The sequence below is a fragment of the Echiichthys vipera genome (genome assembly GCF_963691815.1).
Source record: "Echiichthys vipera genome assembly, chromosome: 2".
In the NCBI taxonomy this organism is placed as follows: Eukaryota; Metazoa; Chordata; class Actinopteri; order Perciformes; family Trachinidae; genus Echiichthys; species Echiichthys vipera.
The window spans coordinates 30,289,595-30,316,032 of record NC_139827.1 but is presented as its reverse complement, the minus strand read 5'-3'; the positions used below and the strand labels follow the sequence as shown (position 1 = coordinate 30,316,032).

At 42.9% G+C, this 26,438-nt stretch overlaps 3 protein-coding genes across 3 annotated transcripts; 2 read left to right on the top strand and 1 right to left on the bottom strand.

The window, feature by feature from the left end:
* Nucleotides 1–202: 202 nt before the first annotated feature.
* On the top strand, nucleotides 203–4,674 carry LOC310961820 (uncharacterized protein). Its single transcript, XM_083934070.1, has 3 exons — nucleotides 203–351; nucleotides 3,058–3,174; nucleotides 4,420–4,674. Exons 1-3 carry the CDS (start codon nucleotides 268–270, stop codon nucleotides 4,606–4,608), a joined length of 390 nt encoding a protein of 129 aa, XP_083790196.1. The 5' UTR covers nucleotides 203–267; the 3' UTR covers nucleotides 4,609–4,674.
* Nucleotides 4,675–6,032: 1,358 nt separating this feature from the next.
* LOC310960576 (uncharacterized protein) lies at nucleotides 6,033–11,079 on the top strand. Its single transcript, XM_083932302.1, has 3 exons — nucleotides 6,033–6,216; nucleotides 9,759–9,875; nucleotides 9,964–11,079. Exons 1-3 carry the CDS (start codon nucleotides 6,130–6,132, stop codon nucleotides 10,147–10,149), a joined length of 390 nt encoding a protein of 129 aa, XP_083788428.1. The 5' UTR covers nucleotides 6,033–6,129; the 3' UTR covers nucleotides 10,150–11,079.
* A 2,785-nt stretch (nucleotides 11,080–13,864) lies between these two features.
* On the bottom strand, nucleotides 13,865–23,352 carry LOC310959222 (polycomb complex protein BMI-1-like). Its single transcript, XM_083930499.1, has 9 exons — nucleotides 23,231–23,352; nucleotides 22,470–22,597; nucleotides 21,566–21,662; nucleotides 21,424–21,479; nucleotides 21,175–21,304; nucleotides 21,029–21,068; nucleotides 20,793–20,891; nucleotides 18,159–18,239; nucleotides 13,865–15,047 (listed from the first exon to the last, which is right to left on the bottom strand). Exons 2-9 carry the CDS (start codon nucleotides 22,585–22,587, stop codon nucleotides 14,667–14,669), a joined length of 1,002 nt encoding a protein of 333 aa, XP_083786625.1. The 5' UTR covers nucleotides 22,588–22,597; nucleotides 23,231–23,352; the 3' UTR covers nucleotides 13,865–14,666.
* Between the last annotated feature and the right edge of the window lie 3,086 nt (nucleotides 23,353–26,438).

The following is a 26,438-nucleotide window of genomic DNA, read 5'->3' as shown; positions in this document are numbered from 1 at the left end:
GTCAAAGCAATCAAACAAAACTGTAATGTAACGACTGAAACACGGAAGAGGAGGAGCGTGGAGCTGAGCCTATCACTGAGTGGCTTCAGCTCAGCACGCGAGCTGTTTACACTCACCAACCAATCACCGGGGCCGACCCGAGAAGGCGAGCCCTTTTCTAACTTTTACTCAAGTCCGTCCAAGTTTACCGGGGCAGCTGTGTTTAACCCTGGGACTCCCTTTTTGGCGTAGAAACAGAAATATTAAGAGTTAGTCAGTGAACTTGAAATGAACCCGGGCAGCTTTCTGGTCGCAGCAGTGCGGAGAGGATGCGGGCAGAGCTTCAGAGGAGCCGTCTCTCCTTCTTCGGTGGTGAGTCTTCATCCCGTCCGCACACAAAAGGCTCGGTGTTGTCGTTGTTTATCACGTTAGCCGGGCATTTTCCTAGCATCTTAAACAGCGGAGTGTTTCACATGGCTGAGTCATGACAAACAAAGCTACAGCGTGTTTTAATCTAATTTGTTATGCAAACGCATACCTGACACACCCTTCGTTCACCTTTAGCACCGTGCGTCTCTACAGGACGCCCACAGGTACAATGGAGAACAGCTGCCGGGCTTGGTCACTAGTGATGGGCTTTCCAGCTCTTTTTAGTGAGCGGGATATTTGGCTCAACAATAAGAACCGGCTCTTTCGGCTCCCTATTTAGTACCACTTCTGCCTCTTATATCCCCAAAGCAATTTCAGTCAAAGGCAACAGGACTTGGTTATTTGTCTAGGACAGGGTTAGGCAATTCCGGGCCTGGAGAGCCACTGTCCTGCATGTTTTAGGTTTCTCCCTACCCTAACACACCTAAGTCTAACAATGATCAAACTGTGACGAGCATCAGCTGCTTGATAACGAGCACATCATTAGACTCAGGTGTGTGAGAGCAGAGAGAAACCTAAAACATGCAGGGCAGTGGCCCTCCAGGACCGGAATTGCCTACCCCTGGTCCTACCCTCACCTATGGTCATGAAAGCTGGGTCATGACCGAAAGAACGAGGTTGCGGGTACAAGCGGCCGAAATGGGTTTTCTCAGGAGGGTGGCTGGAGTCTCCCGTAGAGATAGGGTGAGAAGTTCAGCCATCCGTGAGGAACTCGGAGTAGAGCCGCTGCTCCTTAGCGTTGAAAGGAACCAGTTGAGGTGGTTCAGGATCATCTAGTAAGGATGCCCCCTGGGCGCCTCCCTAGGGAGGTGTTCCAGGCACGTCCAGCTGGGAGGAGGCCTCGGTGGAGAGATTTTATCTCCACACTGGCCTGGGAACGCCTCAGGATCCCCCAGTTAGAGCTGGTTAATGTGGCCCAGGAAAGGGAAGTTTGGGGTCCCCTGCTAAAGCTGCTGCCCCCGCAACCCGACCCCGGATAAGAGGTTGAAGATGAGATGAGATGAGATGGTCTAGGAAGATGTAACCCAGTCCAGTGTCTTTGGATTGAAATTGCTTTGGGGATAACGATGACCTGGACAAATGAGAACGTTCACAGGCTCCTTCCTTTTATATTTCAGACCCTGAAATCAACTAGTATATACAACTGCAAGGCAGATGAAGTCGGGATGTTTAGTTAAACGTTAAACAGAATACAATGATTTACAAATCCTTTGCGACCTATATTCAATTACATACACACTACCAAAACTAGATATTTAATGTTCAAACTGATCAAGGTTTGTGTTTTTTGCAAATATTCCCTCCTTTTGAATTTGAAGCCATGCGACACGTTCTAAAATAGCTGGGACCGGAGCAAGAAAAGACTGGGGAAGTTGAGGAATGCTCCGAAAACAGACCAGGGTCATTGGAAACAGGTGAGTGTCATTCTTGGGTAAAAACGGAGCATCCCTGAAATGCTCAGTCGGGGCCTTTCACCCGAGTGAGCAAATAGGTCGACAGTTTAAGAACAACGTTTCTCAATGTGCAAGGAATTTAGGGAATTGTTAGTGCCCATGGCATCATGGGCAACTTGCATATATGTGAAGTGCTAAAAAAAGAGTGCTAAAAGGTTCATACAGGTTTTTGCAGCAGCATATGCTGCCATCCAAGCAACATCTTTTTCAGGGACGCCCCTGCTTATTTCAGCAAGACAATGCCAAACCACATTCTGCACGTGTTACAACAGCGCGGCTTCGTAGTAAAAGAGTGCAGGTTCACGTCTGGCCTGCCTGTGGTCCAGACCTGTCTCCCATTGGAAATGTGAAAGAAGTAAAATATAACGACGAAGACCCCAGAATGTTGAGCAACTGAAGTTGTCCATCAAGCAAGAATGGGAAAGGATTCCACCTCCAACGCTTCAACATTAGTTTCCTCAGTTCCCAAACGCTTGTGCTGTTAAAAGCAAAGGGGACGTTACACGACGTAAACATGCTCCTGTCCCAGCTTTTTTACAACGTGTTGCAGGCATCAAATTCAAAATGAGTGAGTATTTGCAACAAAGAAAAAAGTTTATCAGTTTGAACATTAAATATCTTGTCTCTGTGGTGTATTCAAGGGAATATAGGTTGAAAAGGACCTGCAAACCATTGTATTCAGTTTTGATTTCGATTTACACAACCTCCCAAGCTCATGTGAATTGTGTGTTCTAAGATGAATCCTGCTAAATTGGTTGCATATTAGTTAACTTAAGTGAATCTACTTTCCTTAACTGATGATTTACTAAGGGATGTGGATGCACTGACTCCTGAGTCCAGTAGCAGGCGTGTTAGCTCTTCTAACCGTACTTTGGATGTACTATTCTAATATGCTTGTGAATATTGTTCATAGACCTTCTCCATATGATATTTTTACCTCACAGATTCTGCTTTTATGTTGTCTGTTATTAACACGCATCCAAATTCTAGTTCGTTTGCGACTCGCTCACCTTTTTTCTGCTCCTTGCGTCCTCTTTTTTTAGTTTTCTGGTGTAATGAAGTGCGTTTTTGTGTCAATTATTTTCTGTCAGTGTCTCTTTGCCCAAGAAGTGTGTATTCTGATACGATACGATGCTCACAAATCTTCTCTGTAGCTGTAACCCAGTGCTCTGTCACTCTGTCTTTGTGTCTCCAGGTTCAGTGCTGCCTGCAGTCCACCCAGGCTGTCCCTGCAGCCCGGCTGCCCTACAGGGTCAAGGTGTCTGCTGGGAAACGTTATGCTTGGTGTGCTTGTGGACACAGTAAGAAACAGGTGAGCATGTAGGCTGTGGCGTGTTGGGGCTCAACTTTCAGAAGCGCCTGGACTAAAAGCAGGACGCCAGTCATTTAGAGTCACGGCTCATTTACTGCTGTTCACATCCCCGCCGGTTTGAAGGAGGCCCTCTGTCAGGGAGTTTGCTCATGGAGACATAAATTTCCTCTTGTGATTTGAAAGTGAAGGGGCGGCATGGTGGTGGTAGTGGTTAGCGCTGTAGCCTCACAGCAAGGCCTTTGTGTGGAGTTTGCATGTTCTCCCTGTGTCTGCGTGGGTTTTCTCTGGGTTCTCCGGCTTCCTGTTAGGTATATTAGGTTAATTGGGGACTCTAAGTTACCCAAAGGTGTGTGAATTTGAGCCCTGTGATAGACTGGCGTCCTGTCCAGGGTCTAAAGTTTAAACTTTGATTGGTGGTTTGGGATTTTCTGACACAGTTAATGAGCTCCAGCGGTTCTTGCCGAAAGGCAGCTGCAGATTTCCTGTTTGAAGCTTTATATCAGTGATTTTGTCCCGGACTTGTTGCTGCACCAGTCAATTCCCTAAAAACACTAAAATATTGCTCTGCCTGACTTATCGGGTTAATGCTGATAAATAACTTTTCTAACTAATCTGGCTAACTCTACGTTGACAGCAATGACAGAAACCTGACACCATGTTACAAGTAACGTGAACAAAAAATGCCATGCACGTTGTTAATTAATCAAAAGTTTACCATCAACCCATTTCTATCAGTCTGCCGCCATGTTTCTTCATAATATGACGCCAACTTGGCAACTCAACATTTTTGTGGACTTTCTAAGGTTTTCCAACATTTTCCCAGTGTGGCACCACATGAATGCAGCGTAAGAACAGTCGTGACAGACAACGGGGTTATTGGTTGGATTTTTTCACTACAGATTTTTGACTCGTCACAGAAGGAAAAGCACAGGTGTAACATTTGTCTTTAACACTGGTCTTGTTGTATTTACTTGTCTCAGTATACAATAATAGTCAGCATGCACGTTAAGTGGGCCCTGTACCTGACACACTAAATGAGTCAACATCAACACAGCATTAAACTTAAACGTGGTTTGTTTTTTAATTCAGACTAGTATGAAAAGTAATCAAAGATTATGCTGAGCTAACTTTAAACTACCAAACACAAATGGGGCATTCGGTTTACAAACTAAAAAGTGTAGATGAACTGAAGATGATTTCACAGTGTCTTTTGTGTCCTCACACTTTTTTTTCTCTCTCTGTCAGCCTTTCTGTGACGGCGCTCACAAGTCAAAAGCTCCGAGTATCTCTCCTCTACGCTTCACCCCTGACAAAGACAGGACAGTCATGCTGTGTGCCTGTAAGCAAACCAAAGGTGCACCGTACTGTGATGGCTCACACTTTAAGCTCATCTTCCAGGATATAGTGAAGTGGGGGAAAGGCGTATTTAAATGAACAGCAGTCAGGGTGTCTGCCCGAGGCCAAGGAGCAGTAACTGTAACAGAAATATCTTGTCTCAACAAAAATACTGTAGCTGTGGAGATGTGATGCATCATTTTGTCTGCTTCATATTGACTGATATTTGCTGTATTATCTTGTTAAATATATGATGTGAACCAAATATTTTATATATATATGCATAACTCATTAAAGCATACTTGAAAAACAAATGTGTGCTGTGTCAATGTCATGAAGGTGACAATAAACAGGAAATCATATTATTTATAGTGCCAAATCATAACAAAAGCGATCTCAGGACACTTTACAGAGTAGGTAAAGACCACACTCTATGACTTATTTATGATTTACATAGACCCAACAATTCCCCCGTAGAGTACAGTGGCAAAGAAAACTTTACCTATAACAGACAGGAACGTCAGACAGACCCAGCTCTGTGGAGGACGGACATCTGTCTGCACCGGAGGGAGGAAGAAAAGGAGAGAGAGAGAAAAGACAGAAAGAAAGACACACTTCCAGAGATGCAAGCAACCACAAAAGTAACTAACTATAATTATAGCTATAGTAATGTGAGTATGACTAATATGTTATGGCAGTTAATATAGTAGAAACAAGCACAGCTAGGGTGATAGAATATGAAAATGATAATTATGGTGGCAAACATGATCAATGATGAGCAGCGGTAACAGCTGTGATACAATGAGACATACCACTGATGGTGTTTTTATGGCTACCAAATGTTATAATGTATAAGACAAATGATAGTATATATGAGAAACAGTGATAATAGCAGCAGGAAGCGTCATGCAGGACCACGGCAGCAGGCACCACCACCATCAGCAGAGACCTGCGAGACGACAAAGCACAAACAATTCAGGGGAAGAAGCTGAATTAGTGACATGTACAATGTAGAAGGTAAGTGACAACCACAAAAGTGGTTTGTGTGTGATATTTCGATTTTAATTTATTGAATGAAACAGTCATGTAGTATATAATATTTCCCAGAGTTTCTCTGCATGATGCTTTGAGTTTTCTCCCGCGTGTGTTTAATTGCCTTATTTATTTGTATTGTCTTGTCCCATTTCTGCCCCTTCACAATACTAGAGTGGCTTTAAATGTAAAGTGTAAATTGCAGTACAGGTCCACGAATGTCCAGAAAGAAATGAAACTGCAGTGTTGAAGGTCCGTGCTGATTTCAGGAAATCAATTCAGTTCAATCGGCGGCTCATCGATACTCGCCTCCTGATTGGTTCAGCGTCAAGCATGTGGTTCTACCGGAAGTGATATCTCCGATCCCGTTGGTCAGCTGCTCGGCTGTCTTATCGGTCTCATCTCATCCCTCACATCTTGTGCTATTATTGACTTTCTCTCCGATCGCCTTTCTGTTTGGCTGCTCGTTTCTACTTCCTGTAGCTGTGACGTATTAGCGACGTAGAAGCGCGTTCACGGTTGTTTGAAGTGCGCGCTTCTGAGCAGCACCTGGCTGAGGTCGCATGAAGCCCAGCTGTCACTGGAAACATGCACACGTCGTTGACCAAAGTGGCACACAAATGGATTAGTGTGACCTTGAGAGCACCTTGGATAACAGCTACGGCAGCCCCCAAGGTAAAGAAAGTCCTTATTAGCTCCCGCTCTGTGCTAAACTCATACTGGGCTGGCTCTTACTTATGTTTACGAGCATTTCTGAAATATTTGGGATGTTAAGTCATATCTTATTTTTCTTTCTTACATTTCCATCTCTATGTTTTCCACCGACATAGTATTATTTGGACAATGTCGTGTACCCGAAGACAGTGTTGATGTAGTTAACCAGAAGCCTACACTAACACAAGGTTTCACTCTTTCATCAACATTTCCTGACGGGTAGTGTCTTTGCACCCTTGTGATAGCACCTGTTAGTGTGGGCGGAAGTTACACAAGAGACACCTAACAGATCAAAATATTAAAGCTGTATGAAACCTACAAAATTATATTTTAAAAAGTGAAAGGATGGTTGATAACACTGGGGTTTTTTGTTTGTTTTTAATCTAGACCTGGTTGAATGTGGTCTATGTATGAAAAAAGTGGTGAAAACTACTTTATTTTTTATTTTTGCATTTTGAGAAATATAATACAACCAAATGTAAAACTATGTTCTGAAAAGCTTGTCTAAAGTATAACATCTGTATAAAACAATCTAGTCCAGATCTGACAACTCTGGGTAAGGCGGTTTTGATTCTGGACCTGTTTTAATGTGGTCTACATGTGAACAAAACAGCAACCTACTGTATTCAAGGAAACACTTCATCATCAAAGTATAACACCAAGTGAGTTAAACTTCAGGAACATCAATCGGTTTATGTAGGAAGCACGAGTGATTGTAAATCAGTTTCACCTGCTTTGGTGCAAATGAAAGGTGTGATGGAGGGGCAAAAGCAACAGTACCGGGGCGGCACAGTGGTGCATGTCCCCCCTCTCTCTCACCCCATTTCCTGTCCGTCCTATCTAATAAATGAAAAAAGGCTAGAAAAACTGCCAAATAAATAATCTTTAGAAACGAAAAAAAATCAACACCTCCCCATTAGAAGGAATGGTTTTCCATGTGGTGGCCATAGACAGTTGCTCTCTCCCCATCTGTTTTGACTGATTCCTCTCTAGTGTTGGCATGAGTCTGGACCTGCAGCCCAATCAGGTTGATCAGGTAGTCCAGCTCCTCACAGATGCACAGAGGAGATACCAGGAGGAGAGCTGGACATGGCTGTAGAAGGACATCAAGCCAGTAGCAGGACCGCTGTCTGCTCCTTTGTGTGAGGAGGAACACACTGCCAGAGCCCTACAAAATGACCTCCAGCAGGCTAGTGGTGTGCATGTTTCTGACCAAACTGTCAGAAACCAACTCCATGCGGCTGGCATGAGGGCTCAACGTCCTTTAGTGGGACCTGTGCTCGCAGCCCAGCACCGTGCAGCCCGATTGGCATCCAGAGAGAACACCAGAATTTGCAGGTCCACCGTTGGCCCTCCGTTCTCTTCACAGATGAGAGAAGGTTCACACTGAGCACATGTGTCAGACGTGACAGAGTCTGGAGATGCGGTGGTGAACGTTAAGCTGCCTGTAACATCATCCAGCATGAGCGGTTTGGTGGTGGGTCAGTGATGGTCTGGGGAGGAGGCATGGGGAGGGTCATGCAGACCCCCACAATCAGAGCCAACAGTACCCTGACCGCTGTTAGGGACTGGGGGGAAATCCTCAGAGCGATTGTCAGACCTTGCTCTTTGGCAGTGGGCCCTCCGTTCCTCCTGGTGCAGGACGATGCCCGGCCTCATGTGTCCCAAGTGTGTAGGCAGTTCCTGGATGATTAAAGCACTGATGGCATTGACTGGCCCTCTCGTCCCCCGACCTAAAACCTAAATTCAGCACCTGTGGGATGTTATACTGTATATCAGTGCCTCAGACGCCATCAAGAAATGTAAGTTGAGTTTTCCCCTTAACTGGATAATCAGAAGTTACCTTAAATTCAGTGTCATCCTGTTACGCTGTTATATGACCTGCTATTGTCACCCATGTGATAAAACTATCGACATTACATTATATTTAGCTGACGCTTTTGTCCAAAACAACCTCCAATAAGTGAAGTCAACAATCAAGGTACAAACCAGAAGAGCTAGTATTAAGTAAGTGCGTTAGCTCAAAATAAATCCAACACTACCTATAAGTGCAATCTTTTTTCCAAATAAATCATCTTCTTAGCAAATATTCAGCAGTGAGGATAAGAGGTCAAGTAAGGCACCTGAGCGTGTTACCTGCACGCACAGACACGGTTGTTTCCTCAGGTTGACAACCTTCATGAACCAATAACACTCGATAAAGTTTAAAGCCTCTGGACACCCACACAAGTGTTTTGAGTCACTGGCTGATTAGAGCTCTGTTCAGGTTGAAGGTGGGCAGAGCTTTGATGGGAATTTATGAGGTCACAAATCTTTATCTGCCAATAAGAATGAAAAAGGTGTCATTTGTCCAGCTCTAGCAGGTGAAACAAAGTTGTTAGGCCCTGTTTACATCACAGCGCTCCCTGGTGAAAACGACAAAATATTTTACCAGATTTGCCTTTCGTTTAGACAGCGAAAGCGTTTTTGGGGCTTAAAAATCGCAAAAAAAATGAAATCTAAATGATGCTCCATCGTTGTGTTTCCGTGTAAAGGGGTAATATGCATGTGCAGAGAACAGGTAAACAACAACAAACACGTCGGACTATTGCCCATAAGTCGGACAGTCAAGTGTCCTGGGTACATCTCTGTCACACTGTACGCCGTCCTGCTTCTCCGCTGTTAGGGAGAGAAGGAGAAGTTTCTACGCGTGCACCAGCTCTGGGTGGTGTTGTGTGGCAGTGCTTCACAGCTCCACCTATCCAACTGACGTGCATACTACTGTACATCGAATTTCACACACTTCTGGATCCATGTATGCACGTTGATCCCCCCCACCAAATACGCTTGCCTAAATACGGAATAATAAGTAAGAATGCGACGCCACTTTTGCGTTTCCTTTCTAGATCGCCTTAATCCAAACAGGGCCTTAATATCATTAAGGGGTTCTGACCATCACTCATAAAGAGTAGCCTGGCATCCCCAGACCCAAACTCTCGTTCGTCTTCGTCTTCTTGAGTTTTTATGTTAAATGTCTTGTGATTCTCTGTGTTTATCTAAGGACCATGTTGGAAATAAGGGATTTCACTTTAACACGTTACATGTAAACAACGTAGTGCTGAGCGAAACGTGCAAGTTGGGGCGGTGCTTGGTGCGTTTTAAAGCAGGAAAAATTGCCGGCCAGCTGGACATTTCAGGCGAGGAATATGCAATGCACTAACAGAATCTTGATTCATATTTGATCAGAGCTGTCTAGTTTGACAGTTTGATTGAGTTTGGTGCTGAAAATGGGTCTGAATGGGAGAGAGACCAGACGTAATGCCAGAGCAAAGGAAACATGAGCTCGACACATTAGTCTGGTTCCCGGCTACATAAAGAGTATTTTTTGATAATTAATTATATTTTGGGGTTAATATATATCTATATTTACTTTTACTTTAACCAACTTTTACAGTGCAGGACCTGTAGCTTCAGTGGAGCCCGTGTAACTTTTAAAAAAATGTCTTCCGTACCTCTGTCCACAGGTCCATCTCACCACACTTCCTCCAGAACCTGTCATTCCCTCTAAGAAGCCTTTCAAAGTGGAGCTGGTTGGTGGGAAGCGTTACTCATGGTGCACCTGTGGACACAGCAAGAAACAGGTAAAAAACCACCTCTGAATTCATCTTGTATCTCGTCTGTTTGAAGTACACGTCCTTAATGTTCCCTGATCACATCGTTCTCTTTCAGCCTTTCTGTGACGGAGCCCACAAAACCAAAGCCCCAGGCCTGACCCCGCTACGCTTTGTCCCTGAGAAAGACGCCACAGCTTGGTTGTGTGGCTGCAAGTACACAAACAACCCACCTTACTGTGACGGCACGCACAAGCAGGACTTTGTCGCTTCTGCCCCGCTGCATGAACAAGCAGAGTCTTGAAAGGACGGCAGCGATGTTTTTGAACAGAGCGTTCACGTTGCATTCACATGTTTGGACATCAGTGCACTCTATGAAAGCAGCACATGTCAACTGATCTGATCCGGTGTCCCATCAGCATGTCTCACACAGCGTCTTTCCACTGACAGGGAACGGCTTCTTGAACCGGTTCCGTTCAGAATTCTTTAAACCTTGGTGCTGTCTAACGAACGAGCCCGCATTTCCATCAGTTTTGTGGGAACCACTGTAATCAAGGGTGCGTCAGCAGCTGAGGGTACAATGCACAACAGCTGTAAATGTATTGTGCGCAGTGAGCCTGATGTGTTGTGTGTTAGTGGGCTGCATGAATGACCTAATGTGCCATAATGTGGAGTAGAATTATAATTATTATTTAGTTCCATGTGATTTTGAATGTTGGTGATTGTGTTGTTGACTTCAGAGGGTTATAAGACAACAGCAGAGGTCTGCTGTGTGCAAACGGAAAACTATTTCTTTACTTCAACCTCTACAAAGGCCACACAGATAGCCAGAAGCCATTGAAGCAATTCAGACTGAAAAAAACTGCTATTTTCAGGTTCCAGTTTGGAATAAACTATCCAGGTTCTGATCCAAGTTATTTCTGATTGAAATGCTCCGGCCGGTTCAATCTCTGGTGCGCAAACCGTTCCGGAAAAGGGCTTTCAGTGGTTAACAGAGAGGAGAATGGTGATGATGTGATGAAGGTTAACACCACAGCCCTCAACTTCATTTGTCTTTTCGGTCTTTTCGGTTGGACAATAGACTGTGATGATACTATATTATGTCTAAGATCTGAAGAATGGTTATATAGAAGAAAACTGTGGTGTTACACTGTGAAGTTTATTCATGAAGGAATGTTTAATGTCATGCGTGACTGTGGCCAACAACTACAGCTCACTCCATGAAGCAGCAATCCTCCAGGGCCTTTTAGGAGATGCATTTAAATGAAGAAATAAACAGTATAAATCGATTGAGTTGCCAGTGTGGTTGATCAGTAACATTTCAGTCAGGAGAAACTTCATTTGAGAGTTATTTAATAGCACATGCACAATAAGACGATAATGAGAAACGTTTTTTGCGAGTCCACCCAATTGTGACGTCCTCACATTTGAAAGTGTTTCGAGAAACCGTGAGTAGTGGAGTCTGGTGGATGAGGAGGATGCTGAGATCTGGGCGGACCTCTGCTGAGCTCAGACCTGATGTGCTGGCATCCATGACCTGGAGGTTAATGGGGTGGAGGAATTGAACCTATACTCAGCTTCAAAATGACATCAATAAAAAAGTGATTAGATGACTGAAAGAACAGAGTACAGACTTATAATACTGTACACAAACTTTCCTCTACCAGTCAGCGCCTTCATATTAAAAAGGTGATATGCTGTATGTAGAAATGACATGATAAACTTTGGTAGGATCTAGAGAGAAGCCACTCCAACTGTATATTTCATCCGTTGGGCGGCTTTGCTCCTCCTTTGCCAGCGACACACAGTGAAGACCTACAGGACCAAAGAACACACTGCTTGAGTATAACTTAACCCCGGAGCTTCAAACGGAAGCCAGGATCTTTATGTTTTCCAGCTGGTTTTTCACCCTACGCCTTTCATCGTTAACACTGTCACTGTTTCACATGAAAGGTCAGGGGGTCTGTCACATGACTTTCATCATATACCGTATGTCAGTTCTATCATCCTGAAAGAAGAGAGACTGACCCACCAACATAGAAAATCTTATCGCTGATCACAATATATTTATGTATATTTATCAGCTGTTACCAACCTGGGAGCTGCTACATACTTGACAAGACAGTTTTTGTATTTTGAAATACCAGAGTGCAGAGAACACCATCTCTGACCAGGGCTCATGAGTGTGTTTATGAGTTTGTGTGGCCATAAAGGGTCACATCATGCCCAACAGGTGGGGACGTGGGAACCAGTGATGCTGTGTATCATGGTATCATGCTGTGTTTAGTCCATTACTCATCTTTTCTGTTCCATTTCAGTTTATTACTTATTTAGAAGTGTCATTTTTTTACGAGTTAATTAATAATTAGAACAGATGTTTCATTCACACAGAGGTCTCTGAAGGGGCTTTAAACCGTTTCAGCAGCTTTTTCCCAGCTTTGATATTTTGAATGTATAAATGTAAATTTAACATCTGAAAGGACGAATAAATAAACCATATCTGTTCTTAGAGAGTTATGCTTCTATGTAGAGTGGCCTTAACACTTGCTCCCTCTAAAAAAAAAAAAACACAGAAAAGTTGACATGTTGAAATCATAGGTCCTATATTACGGTCATCTTCAGGTTCACACTTGTAATTTGGGTTTAAGGTATAAGTGATGGGCAAATGAGGCTTCATGAACCCCTTTCTTTATTTTCTGAGCCCACTAGATGAAGCTCTTGGTTCTAAGACTCAATGAATGTTGGTTCAATGTGCTTTTAACCCTTTGTTAAACACAGAACTCCATCTATAGAGTCAGAAAATAAAAACAGAGCTTTTTCTCATCCTGTCTGAATAAACCTGTATTCACCCTCTGTCTGTAACACTGTTTTAGCACCTGTCTCTTTAAGACCCTCTCCTGGAAAAGCCCAGTCTGCTCTGATTGGCCAGAGTTTCCAGGTTGTCTCCATCTGAGCTCTTGGCGTCTCTGCGCCGTCATTGCAGCCAGGGAATGTCTAACAGCCCTGTAGTGGCACTTTCTACCTATATATAGTATAGTTGTGACATCACAACTGCAGAGAAGTCCTGATGGCTCGTTGAAAGACAGTTTCTGAATACAAATACGCTGTGTGCATTCATCTGTGGATTGAACATTTTGATACTTTTCTAGTATTTCTAAAGCACCTTACATGGAAATCTCAATTTTTTACAATATGGTACCTTCAAAGTGAAATTACCGCGTAAAATCCTCTCATGGTCTTTTTCGACACTTGCACAAAACAAATAAGCCATCGAGACAGTTTTTTTCGTGTATGAACTATTAATGGAGATTTCCCGTAGAGTCGCTAACAGCCGGATGTGGCTAACACTGATTAGCTCGGGGCAGAACGGTGAAGGCATTAAAACAGCTTTTTTTTAGAACCACTAATACTGCTCAAAATAACACCAAACCTCTGCAGCAGCATTAGAAGAGTCCTTACACAGAAAACAAAGCACCAATGGGCTCCTTCCTACTGGATTGACTTTGGTAATCCACTTGAATGGACTGTACTATGAGAGGAGCTGGTACAGGGGCCAGTAGGTAAGTCTTTAAAACACTCTTTTAATAAACTCTGGGTTAACCAACTCCGTTGTTGGTGCTTCGTGTTATATGTAGGACTCTTTTCATGCTGCTGCAGAGGTTTGCTGTTATTTTGAGCAGTATTAGTGGTTAAAACAGACGTTTTAATGCCTTCACTGTACTGCCCCAAGCTAAACAGTGTTAGCCACACCCGGCTGTTAGCGACTCTCCGGGATTTCTCCGTTAATAGTTTATACATGAAAGAAACTGACTCAGTGGCTTATTTGATGTATGCAAGTGTCAAAAAAGACCATAGGGTGATTTTACACCGGAATTACACTTTAACTCTCCATTCCTGCTAAATGCACAACAGCATGCTTTACAACCTATTAGGTTGAGGGAATCATAAACAGGACAGTCAGGTCAGAAAAACCTAGTAAGTAAACATTTTATTGACCTAAAACATGCACATATGGCTGATAAAAAAAGCATCATTGTTTGTTGAAAAGAAACAAAAGGAATGTTGAAATTGATGGAACTACAACATACATGGCCAAATATTCAAATCCCTTTTGAGTTCTTCTGCCATGAGAGAGAGCGAGAGCTCGGTCGGTCCGCTGACAAACATCTGCTTGGGAGCATGGTAGTGCTTGGAATTTGGTGAATATGATGTTTCTCCTGTTGGAAAATACTCGATGGTTTGCATTGTGTGATCTGATCTCAACAAAGTGCATCAACAGTTGAATGTAATGTACCTGTGTTACCTGATGAGCAGTTGCTTATGATGGACACTTATACAGCAGTTATTAATATGACTGTTCGAAGGCAAGGATTAGCTTCTTTTTTTTTCTACACATCCAACTTCTGCAGCGATGAACACAGCGATGCCTTTTAGCATTTTGTCTCAAGTGTTCTGGAGCCAAATCAACGTTGATGGAAATACAGTATGGAAATGAAACAGACCCACTGCATATACAATACAAAACGATTACAATATCTTGTATAAAAGATAAGTTTATACATATGTATGCACACATGCTCACATTTGATACATACTGTACAGTTTGTATGTGTGCACTGCTCTAGTCTAACACACATAAACACACACGCGCACACACGCACATACATACAAGTGTCTATTTGGCTGCACTTCAAAGTCTTTCCTGCTGAAAGATGATAACAGTAATCCTCCTCCTGTTTATTCCAGCTTGTCTGTTTCGCTCTGTAGAAAGAAAGAAGGGAGCAATTCACACACTGTCCTCCCCGCTGCCCTGTGCACGCGTTAGGTCGTCGGAGGCAAACCGCTTTTGTCGCCTCCCCTCGCCTCCTCTTTGCCAGCCCCAGAGCTCGTGCCGTTGACAGTCACCTTCCGAGCGTTGGCGCCCTGTTTGGAGGCGTGAGTGTGTCGCTGAGTGTTGTTGGGCACGGCGGTGCCGTTGGAGCTTTGGATGGCAGGAGAGAGGTTGTGAGACGCAGGGCTGGACTGTGAAGAGGCTCGGGCCGGCTGGGCTGCAGCAGGACTGTGGACTTTGTCGCTTTGGGAGTCGCTCTCTGATGTGGGGCTGGTGTTGACGCCGTCAGAGTGTCCCTGGGCGGCAGACTGGGACGGCCTCCGGCGTTTCCGGGTGGGTTTGACCAGATACTGCAGGGGGATGGGTCCAGTCTGCAGAGAGGTACACACACGGTAAGTGTGGATAGGAGCTCAGGGTATATTATTTATCAGTATGTGGGAACAGGATAGGCCTTTGTCAGTGAAGGTTAATGAAAGGACTGGTGAAGAATGTTCTTATTGTCCAAAAACCCCATGAAAAGACCAGAACCACCGATGAACAGATCCATAGTGCTCCACTGTCGGCCAAAAACTGACTCATCGATGAGCTACACTGTTGCCCTGGGTGACAGGTTTCTGTACTGTGACAGGTTTCTGTACTGTGTTCAATCCCACACAAATGTACTGCTGCTGGAAATACTTAGTATTAATTATTATTATTTTATTATGTAACTATTTAAGTACTAATACACCAAATGTAGGGCGCACTCACACTGTCCGCCCGTACCGTGCCCCGGGCTTTAGGTACTTGTCCCCCCCTCCAGGCCCGTTTGTACTCACACTACCTGGGCCTCCGAGAATGCTTCTTGCTGCCTATACGTCATCACGCCGTAACACGTCACATGCATTGATGACGTCATCGCGATGCGTCGCTTTGTTTACAAATCTTTCCATAGACCTCAGAGTTTTTGTGCGTCCGACTGTTTTAAATATTTTCATCGACCAAATCTGCAGTAAACACTCCACCTCCGCATCACACCTTTCGCCGCCATTGTTTTAATTGTCTGCGCATGGTCCGTCCTTTTTTTCTATGTGTGAACAGGCGCACATAAAATGATGTTAGAGCCGCCGTAGGTCTCGTGCACGGCGCACGCTCTTGCTCGTTCAGGTGCAGACGTGCTTTACAAACGCCTACGCACGGTACGGTTGCACTCACACTGTTCAAACGAACTAGACTTTACCCGTGAAACGTGCTGGGGCATGGTACAGATGGACAGTGTGAGCGCGCCTGTAGACAACAGTCCTTTTTTACTCCAGTTTGAGTAATGAGCCTTTTTTTATTTTACAAAATCAATGTTTTCTTTTTGTTACTAGTTTTCATCTTTGGTAAGCAAGAACGGGTCTGGGCTGAGAGCCACAGAGAGGACGGGATGGAAAAGTATTTTCATGGGATTTGTTAATAACAAAACAGAGAATGTCACCAGCATCATCCCTGAATATACTTTAGTCCAAAGGTCACAGTCGTGTCTGTCACCAGAGGATCATTGATAAAGAGGATGTTTGGCATCAGCTCATTCATGCCCCATGTCATGACATCAACCTCAGTGAAATCATCTCCCACAGAGGGGTAGCAGCTCACTCTGTGCATCGCAAAACAGTGACATCACACACACACACAGACACACTGCTGAAGGAGAGGAAGAAACGTCGCCAAGAGAAATGACAACAGTGCGACAGCTTGTAATGTATGTAAAATGATCATTTTAAGGGCTTACTGTGGTCAGGAAAAATCAATCAAAAGAAATTCAGACTAATTGGCAGAATTGATAATGGAATTATGGGTATCAATCAAATCTTATTCATTCTCATCCCTACCCGGGATATTCCATATTGGCTGTAGTGCGTCCACATAAAGAGGGAGATGGTCAACCGCATGAATATGGGAAACTGCAGAGCAACATACTCAAAAAGATGAATGATGAGGTTTGTTGGATGATCCTGCCACTGCAGCAGCAACATGAACTATAAACATACAACTAAAAACAAAAATTAAACTAGAATTACCACCATGGGGTTGTATCCGCCAACCAGTCAAGTTGCAGCTTACATCGAAACTGTCCAGACTCACATAATATATGCAGTAAAGACTTTGAAGGGATTTAATAAAAAAAGGTATTGAGTGTATTTTTTGGTGAAAGTGGATGTTTCACACACATCTTCGACCGAGCAGAGAGAAACCTAAAACAATCAGGGCAGTAGCTCTCCACCCCTGATCTAAACAATCAGCACAGTTTTAAGATTAATGTCACCTGTTCGGTATCTGACCAAATGTGTCCTGTTCATCATTTTATTCTTTTAGATATTTGTGGGAAATGTTGTCATAATCAATGTAGTGAGTTGTGGCCAGAAACCTGTTTTGTGAGGTCACAGTCACCTTTGACCTTTAATTTCTAAATCAGTTCATCGTTGAGTTACAGGGGACATTTTTTCAAATTTGAAGAAAATCCTTCCAGGGGTTGCTTATACTTTGCGTTCCCAAGAATGGGACGGACAGACGACCTGAAAACTTGATGCCTCCGGCTCCGGCTGTCGCTGCCATAATAAAAACTAGCCTTGCGGGCTCCTTTGTATTTTACTCTCAGATCAGTCTGGTAACGTGCTATGGAGACAATTTGGAGCCGTTTTCCAGAGACCGAACCAATCAGCATTAGTTTTAAGGCACATTTTAGTGACGAAACAAGAAGTGACTTCAGTGTAAACAACATGGTGGCTTCCGTGGATGAGACGAGCGCAGCTATGGAGCAATCTGCTCACTAACTCTTTTTTCTCTTGATCCTTCTGTTGAATATGGACCGGGCTCCTGAAATTGTGCCTTTGATCCGTAAATTCACGTTAAACACAAATGGCAAATATCCTTTACCCACATGTTGTTTACTTTCTGAGCTTCGCCTCAACGTCATACGCTTTGTTGATCTGATTGGTTGATTTGACCAGTATGTTGGTGATGGACAGATGGTTTATCCAATCAGCAACCGGTATGTTTGCCCCTTCCCAAAAGATCTCCAAAGGAGAGTTCCCAGATGGATATGCTGAGCAAATGAAAATCATGCAAATCAATCCGTCTGGTGGAGTCACGTTAAATAAGAAAAGCAGCCATGAAAAAAACAACAGGCTTAAACAATTGAGAGATTATGTTTTCCATAATGTCAGCGTGATGTAGGACCATACTTGTGTTTTCCCATTTTAACCCATTGACACAAACTGTGCCTAAACAAATGACTGCTAGGCTTCCTTTCATCCATCCATCCATCGCAATAGATCACATGACAATCAATTTAAAAACAATTTAGTATGCACAAGAACATTGTCAGCAGTAATGTCAAGTGATCTTTAGTATGTAAAAGTCCTGAAAACACTGCAAAGAAGGGAAGAATCAGGGAATGAAAATGAAATCGTGCCTAAGACAGGAAACGCAGAGCGAGAGTAATGAAAGCTGCCACTCACCCGTCTCCACTCATAGAAGTAGGCAATATCCATTAGTGTGTAGTAGTCCTTCAATGGTTCGTCTCCATACAACACCTCCACCTGCAACACACAGTCGAAAAACCACCTAGGTTAGGACGTAGGTGACATTCTACAAAAAAATATGTTTTTCTCATGTTTGCCAAGACTGTCACTATATCCTGACATCATTATGAGACAGACAATCTGTGAAGAAAAGCATCTCCTGTGCCTCCACCTGGTGCAGCTAATAAAATCTGAATCTGATTCCACCGCAACCGGCCTAAAACCACCAATGAGAACAGAGCATCACTGGGCCTCACTGACAAACAGCGCATACACACAAATCCGTGCTTAAAGCTGGAGTCGGTAACTTTCTATGAAAATACGTCTTTTTCCCACATTTGCTTAAGCTGTCACTATATCCTGACGGCACAATAAGACAGATGAGCTGTGAACAAGTCATGCATCTCCACCTCCACCACCTGTTCCTGTCAGCTCCCAGAGCCCTCTCTGTGTGCTCCTGATGCATCTGCTAGATTCAACTGCACCCAAAGAAAACACAGACACAGAGCAGCAGAGCCTCCCACCAGCTCATTTTACAGCTAAATAGTACACTAAAATAGTTCTAAAAGCACTTCATGTGAGAAATATGCAATACAGTGACAGAGTTCAGACACTGTGTCAGAGACTCCTTGGCTCTGATTGGTTGTCGGTCGGGCGCAGTGGATCTAGCAGATGACTTTAGGAGCAGACAGAGCGGTAGAGAGACATGTGCTGTCAGGATATAGTGACAGTTTCAGCAAATATAAAAGAAACTTCAGCTTTAGACTGTGCGTACAAACGTTTTATGAAAAAATCCAGGATTCAATAATACTTTCTTACCTGAACACTGTGCGAAAAAATGTCAAACATCTCAGACCAGACAAATGATAACATGCAACTGTAAAACATACCTACATATCTTTTAACCAGTGAAGGAAAGTAACGAAGCACATTTACTCAAGCACTGTAATTAAGTAGAATCTTGAGGTACTGAATATTTCCATTGTATGCTACTTTATACTTTTACTCAACTACATTTTGGAAGGCGGTCTAGCACTTTTTATTCCCCTACGTTTATGTGAAAACATTGCTAATTTGCAGACTTCCTTTATCAATAAAAAATATGAATCAACTAATAAATGATGATGTATTATTATAGCTTAAACTACCCAGCTGTATATAAAGTAATTAAAATGAGCTCCACCGTTACCAGCTACAACATTCAAGTGATGTTGACATAAATACATTAATAATAAAATATTAACAACAAGAGTACATCTTCCATCACTGCTTTTAACTAAATGCATTGTATATAAAACCTTAGTCAGTAAATTAAGATTTTAGAAGACAATATCTAAAACTATTGTATTCAATAACCAGGAAATGGATGCCATTTCATCCTCACCAATTATTGTCATGAGTGAAACATTATATTATTAGAATAACTGCAGTGAGTCTCATGTTAGGCTGATCAGGTGGTTCTTGTCCTCCACCTGGTTTCTTCTTTTTCTTCTCGCCTGTTCTTCTTAATTTCACTTCAACTTTAATGTCAAACCATTTAATTTGTTTTTTAAACCATCGCCGGGAGAGAGAGGTAGAGGGAGCATGCAGCAAAGTGCCGTGCCATTGCATGCACAGATCATTTTCTGTGCTGTGTTCTTCTACACAACTGGATAAAAGTGTTTACTTCACCGTGTTGTTGTGGCTTTTTTACTACCACACGCCACACCTCGCTTAGCGTTATCCAATCAGCAATTGGGTAAATTGCTGATTTGATTACAAAAGAGAACCTGGTCTCTGACAGGGACATTTTCTACTCTGTCAAACAGCCTCCTGAGCGACTCACATGCAAATTAGGGGCGTTTTTGGCGAGGTAGACCCGCCTCATTCAGGGTAGTCGACCACAGTGGAAACGCATCTAATGTCTCCCTTCCTCACTTATCAGAGACGGTCACAGAGCTCACTCATATGACTCGTCTACGCCCTGCAAAACCACGCCCATCCAGGTGAAATACCAGGTTTTTAGGTAGTCCTGTCTCACTGGGACACTTAATAGAACAGAGCCATTGTTTTTAGTAACATGTGGTTTTCCTGCTGTGACTCGCTGTCTTTTTTACATTGACATATTTAAACCAGTAACACTTGCAACTTACGAATAGTATCTGTGTCTTTAGCTGCTACATGTTCCACTACGTTCAACAGGCAATATGCTGGAAACGTAGTGAGTTTGACAGAGCTTATTCACTAAAAACATCTGCCTGCTACAGCTGCAAACAACACCGATGAGAGCAGTAAGAGTGAACCCAAACAGTGCGGTCAGGAGCAAAATCTGTGCAGCAGCTTTAAGGATTTCCGGTTTTGAGTTGGTCTTTTGGGGAGCTCTTTTAGTAATCATGTTGCACTGACAGCTCACATGTCAAAGTACATATTCAAAGCTCTATTTTAAAGCTGACAAATGCATGCAACCTAATATGACCCACCTCTGTAGCAGCTTTGATTGTTACGTTAGTGTTACAGGTCCAAACCCTGAGGTTTGCCATACAATCGATAACACAAGAGTTGCCGTGTATTGGGTGCAAAGTGTTTAATTACCCGATAGTTGTTGGGAATATCCATCTTGCTCCGGAGGAACTTTGCTAAGTGCATGACGGACATGGCTGCTGGGCACTGCAGGAAGCGTTTACCGTTGGACTGAGAACACAGAAAAGAGCAGAGAGGACGCTTCAAATCCAGGGCGAAAACCAGAGAACAGAATAAAACGTGTTTAAGGTTTACGCCTCGACTGCTACTTCACCAAACTTTGTTTTGTATCTAAAATTAGGCTTTACCTTGTCTCCTTCCATCTCTGAATGCTGCCTCTCGTTATTTCTGCAGGAAAATATTCAATATAAAAAGGTGTTAATTAACAATCTTTGTACATGATCTGAAATCCCCACTGCCGTTTCTCTGTAAAACTGCGAGATGATTGACTCACTTGTTCCTCTCGTAGAACTGTATGGACAGACTGATGATTTCATCCTCAGCTATGTTAAACGTCTCCACCACTTCCCCTGGTTCCAGCACACGATTCTCTGCGTAGAAATCCCGCCTCCGTTTCATCTCATCTGGGTTCAGAAATAGAAGCGTCCATTGGCAACGACATGCATCAGAAAACGGGAACTTGTGACAAAGGCTGAGACTAAGTGTGCACTTCATGCTCTGCCTCCTAAAGAAACGCGCTTACCTTTGAATAACCCCGGAACAAGCTTATAAACAATATCTTGTAGAGTTTTGTCTGCTCTGGAAAAGAAAAGACAGTCATGTTGAGAGGCATGACACTTATTGTGTTCAGAAGTGTTTTCAAAATCACCTGATATAAACCTTACCTGATGCTGAGCTGTGGACACGTCTTATGAACCTGAACGTCACATCGAGGGCAGAACTTATTTGTCTCCAGGAAGGCAACAATGCAAGTTTTACAAACTGCACAGGGAGAGAGGACACAGACTCAAACGCTGCTCTGCATCACCAACCGTGGACTCAGAAAATACTATAATACTACTTCTAGAGACGCACCGATCCAATATCGGCTTAAATATTTACTAATTAACTATATCGAATATCGGATAAATAAGGCGATCCAGCATTCTGATCCAGTCATTTCTTATTTAGTAATCTTAAACACAGCAGGTTAATTCAGCCATTGTTTGTTGGGTTTCAGGCAGCTGCTATATTTGATATTACATTTGAAAATATCTGTTTGCAGTGCACTTTACATGGAAGTGTTTTTTCCTTTTGTTGATAATGTACACTTTGTCATTTAGTAATAAATAATATTAAATACATTTATATTTGTTACCTTTTTGAACAAGGCTAATTGTTTATGTCAAGCCTGATGCCTTCACTCCCATGGACAGGTATACACGTAAGTCATTCAACAGTAGGATCGGTATCAGGTATCTGACTGGATCAGAAAAAACTGGATCGGTGCATCTCTAACTACTTCTGATTCTACAATAGAGCATCTGAATCTGCATCTCATACACAGGTGCACAATGAAAATACTATTATATTGCACACAGATGTTCCCTGAAGTAGACTTCCTACAGACCTGATTTCAAAAATGAACACAGAGGTGGGGGTCACACAGAATAACACTCAGCACTAGGCTCACCTCCTACAACCACAACATGAGCAGGAGCCCTGCCTAATGCACACACAATTGTAAGATCTGTGCCAATTTCATGCAGGGGTTGGCGAAGACACTATGCATGCATGTGAGGAACTTACAGGAGTGCAGGCACTCTACGATGGTTGTAGCATCAATTAAGTAACCAGCGCACAGTGGACATGTGAGGTGTGGATTCAGATCTGTGATTTTAATCCGGTTGGGCTGCATTTTATCCATCTGGACAGATCTGCAGAGGAAACATAACAGGAGAGCTTCATGTTACACAGTGGGGCTCGGGAGCCTATGGAAATGTGCTTGTTAAGACTATTAGGTCTTTCCCATATGGTCAATGAGTGGCTGCCACAGTGCTCCTCAGACAATGTCTGCAGCTCGTCCTTGGGACAGCAGCTTGTGAAAGCACAACAAAGAGAGTCGGTGGCCCACAAAAAAACAACTACTAACGCCGTATGGCGACAAATAACGTGTGGAGAGCAGGAGCCGTGCAGCTAAATGCAGGCTGTGTACTGGTCCACAGCAGTCGAGCACTGAATCGCCCCTGTGTGGCCTCATCTCGTGCATCAGCTCCGCTCCTCGGCCAGCGGACCAACAAAGAGCGGTTCCATTCCCCCCGGAGCTCCGCCGTCCGACCGGGCACCGCGAGCAAACACATCCGGAGAAAACCTCAACACCGAGGGGCTGCAGAGCCACAGAAAATCACACTGGTACACAAAGCAGCCATCTTAAATTCACTGACAGGGCTGCTGTATCAGGAGGCGAACAAGAGAGCCTCAAAATGTGACACCGTGCACTTTGTGTGCGCCTCAGCAGACGGCGGTGCGATGTGCCCGGTAAAGAGCGATCCGCGACGCGTCGTTCCTACCTGATTAGACATAAAAGTTCCCCTCTCCTCCCAACGAGGATCCAGGTAAATTATTTGGACTTGGGCAGAATTTGCAGCAGCGCCAGAAAATGGCTTTTTTCAGCCCCGTCAGAGGACTGCCCATTTTGGATCACGTGATATTATTTTGTCGCCTCGTTCACGGGGTATTCAGGGTCTACAGGGTATCCTCTGCGGGCCCGGCTCGCTCTCTACGCGTCCATTTGTCCCGCGAGGCCCGCCATTATATGCGTTTTTTTTTATTTTGGCTTTGTTTACTAATTTATTTCAATAAGTTGCACGGGAGAGGGATCAGCCACGCCCTCCCTGAGACTGCTAAATGAGTCGGTGTGCATCACTGAGAGGCCCTGCAGGCTGCAGGCCTCATGTCCCCGGGCCGGGCCCGAGATGGGGGTTGTCCCACAAAGACCTGTGCAATTTAATTAGAAATTTGCAAGTCTTATTATTCCATTTAAAACATATATATATTCCAAAAACGCATCCTATATGAATATTAGAATTGATAGATCAGTTGTAAATCAAAGGAGAGTAGGCCTAAATTGAATTAAAAAAAGAATAACATTATGTACACAGACAGAACAACTTATGAAAAAGTGTTTGATTCATAATGGGGGGAAAGACCCACACTCAAATCTGTGACAGTGATGATCTTTATATCACTTTATTCACTTGCTACCTGTTCTTCGTTCCTGTTCGGATTTGAGTGTGACAATGTTTTTTTGCATTTAAAAAAAAGTGTCTGATCAAATACATAATTCTTCCTAAAATCCAGTGAAATACAAGTGGAAGTGATGTTTATTATCATGTATCACACCATCATGTGTTGAAGCAGTTCATTCTGTGACTGGAAATGTCCAGGTAACTCTACAACCAATAAAAGCTGCACACATTTACAGAGGTAGGACAGTAAAACCAATCTGACCACAGTGGAGGAGGAGGGTGTCTCTATGGTCAGAGTAAAGAGAAATACTGATAATTACAATGTGTAACAATACTGAAAAATAATGAAGTCTGCCTCTCCATCCATATTTATGAGGGATGTAAAGATACAGTATGATGAAAGCTTTCTGCGAAGACTCACTCACAACACTGCTGATGGGGTGGATATCTGACTGACTGGATATTTGAGGCAAACACAGTGCAGATTCAACGGTAAATGGTGATTGCATGCTAGCAGTACAAGGAACGTATACATTGTCCTGTTACAGATAAGAAATGTAAGAAAAACAGTATTTTCATTAAGAGGAAGATAAGGTCACGCCAAGGGGAATTTTTATACCTTTGATTTTGAACGGTGCACCTCGAAACAGGTCTCCTGTGGGGGGGACAAAAAACTATTACAATTATATTATTACAACCAGTCCATCCTGGAGTGTGGTTGTTCATGTACTAATGTTTTCAAAAGGATACCCCAGTAATTTAATATTACACTTCAATAAAGCTTGAGGACTCACAAGAAACAGTTATTTAAAAAAACAAAGCAAAAAAAAAACCAACAGAAATGGTCAAATGTAAAGCAGCAGAGGGAAGATATCCTGAAACATGGATCCTACATTTCCCATAACGCAACACAATAGCATGTGTTCACAAGACTCACCGTGCCTGGTAAACACCCTTGTTTTGTCCATGTTCCCTGTTTGTTACAAAGGTTTTCCTTTAGAAATGTACCATCTGCGAGCAGAAGCTCAACATGCTGTCCTTATTCAAAGGTATTGTACATTTCACAGTGAAAAGTAATGCACTGTAATTTATATGTAATCCACATATTTATTAATGTAAAAAAGAAGGAAGGAAATCAGGGGATGTAAGCGCTAAAATCTGTGTAGAGGAGTGTTGTGTCCCAAAACACAAGACTTTCACCAGGGGGACCATCGTTTGTGTCTGGGAAGTACTAAACTGAACCACAACCTTTTTTCTAAACTTAAGGCGTTTTGTTGCCTCAACTTAACCATCCCCTTTTGGGCCTAAACTTATCCATTACCGTCACTAATTCACAGCATTAAATCGAATGTCACATTTCCTAAGATATGATACAAAACATGTTGATGAGAATATGCTAAACTGAGATAACCCTGACGACATCATCAACCCCCATGGACATCATCAGGGTTATTTTGTTAGACTAGACACAACTTCACACGGTATTCTGGGAGTGTCAGTGTACTTTGGAGTTCTGGAAAAAAGTTGAAAGCCTTTTTAGCATTCAGTACAAACACTTCATTAAATTGGAAGCAAAAGACGTCATTACCTGCTATGAAAACCAAGACAAAACAATACAGTGGATTTATGTCAATTTACTAGTTCTTCAAGGGAAACATCACATCCATAAAACTAATCCATATAAACTTAAACACATATCTATCTTTGTCAGGAATGATGCCATACTGTTCTGGTTCTACTAGATTTGTTCGAATTGCAAATAAAGAATTAAAAAAAAATTAAAAAAAGACAACTTCACCCAGAGGACACACAGCTGTAGTAACCATGAGAAGTCAAATCAGCTTCATGTATTAAATCAGTGGAGGGCCCCTTTAAAGCTTTAATCTATAACTGCATCATATCTGTGACACAGAAAAAACAGTGGTGGGACTTTTAGAAATAAACATTCAGTTAGTGAAGAATAGAAGACACATCCCACTTTACATTTTACCCTGTAAATATATCGCTGTCATCATATCTAACCATTTAGAATTGATGTTATTCTGCAGAATATTGCTATCAATACGATTCATGAGTTAACTTAACAAAGGCCTCTATGGTGTGATGGACCAGAACCTGTAGTGGGTTGCCTTAGGGAATTATTACAATGTGTGTGTGTGTGTGCGTGCGTGCGTGTCCTGTATATCCAACTTTCTGTGTCTAGGATATATTTACCTGAATGAAGATGTATCTCACTGATATTACAATAATGTCACACATTCATTTCTCATTTATTTGTATGCAAAACTGTGAGGGGTTCTTGTGATCCAACAGATTTTGAGATGTGGAATTTCAACTAACTGCCAACACTTCAAATCAACCATGTTGCTCTAAATTCCCCGTTCGCTCAAAGAAAATCCATAATATAATACGACTCTGAAAGACAATCTTAGTAAGATCTTACTACTAATTTAATGTCACTGTGCTTTCCTTGAAGGAGCCATGGTTGATCATTTATCTTGCTTAAAAAAAGTTACAATCCTGGCGTAGC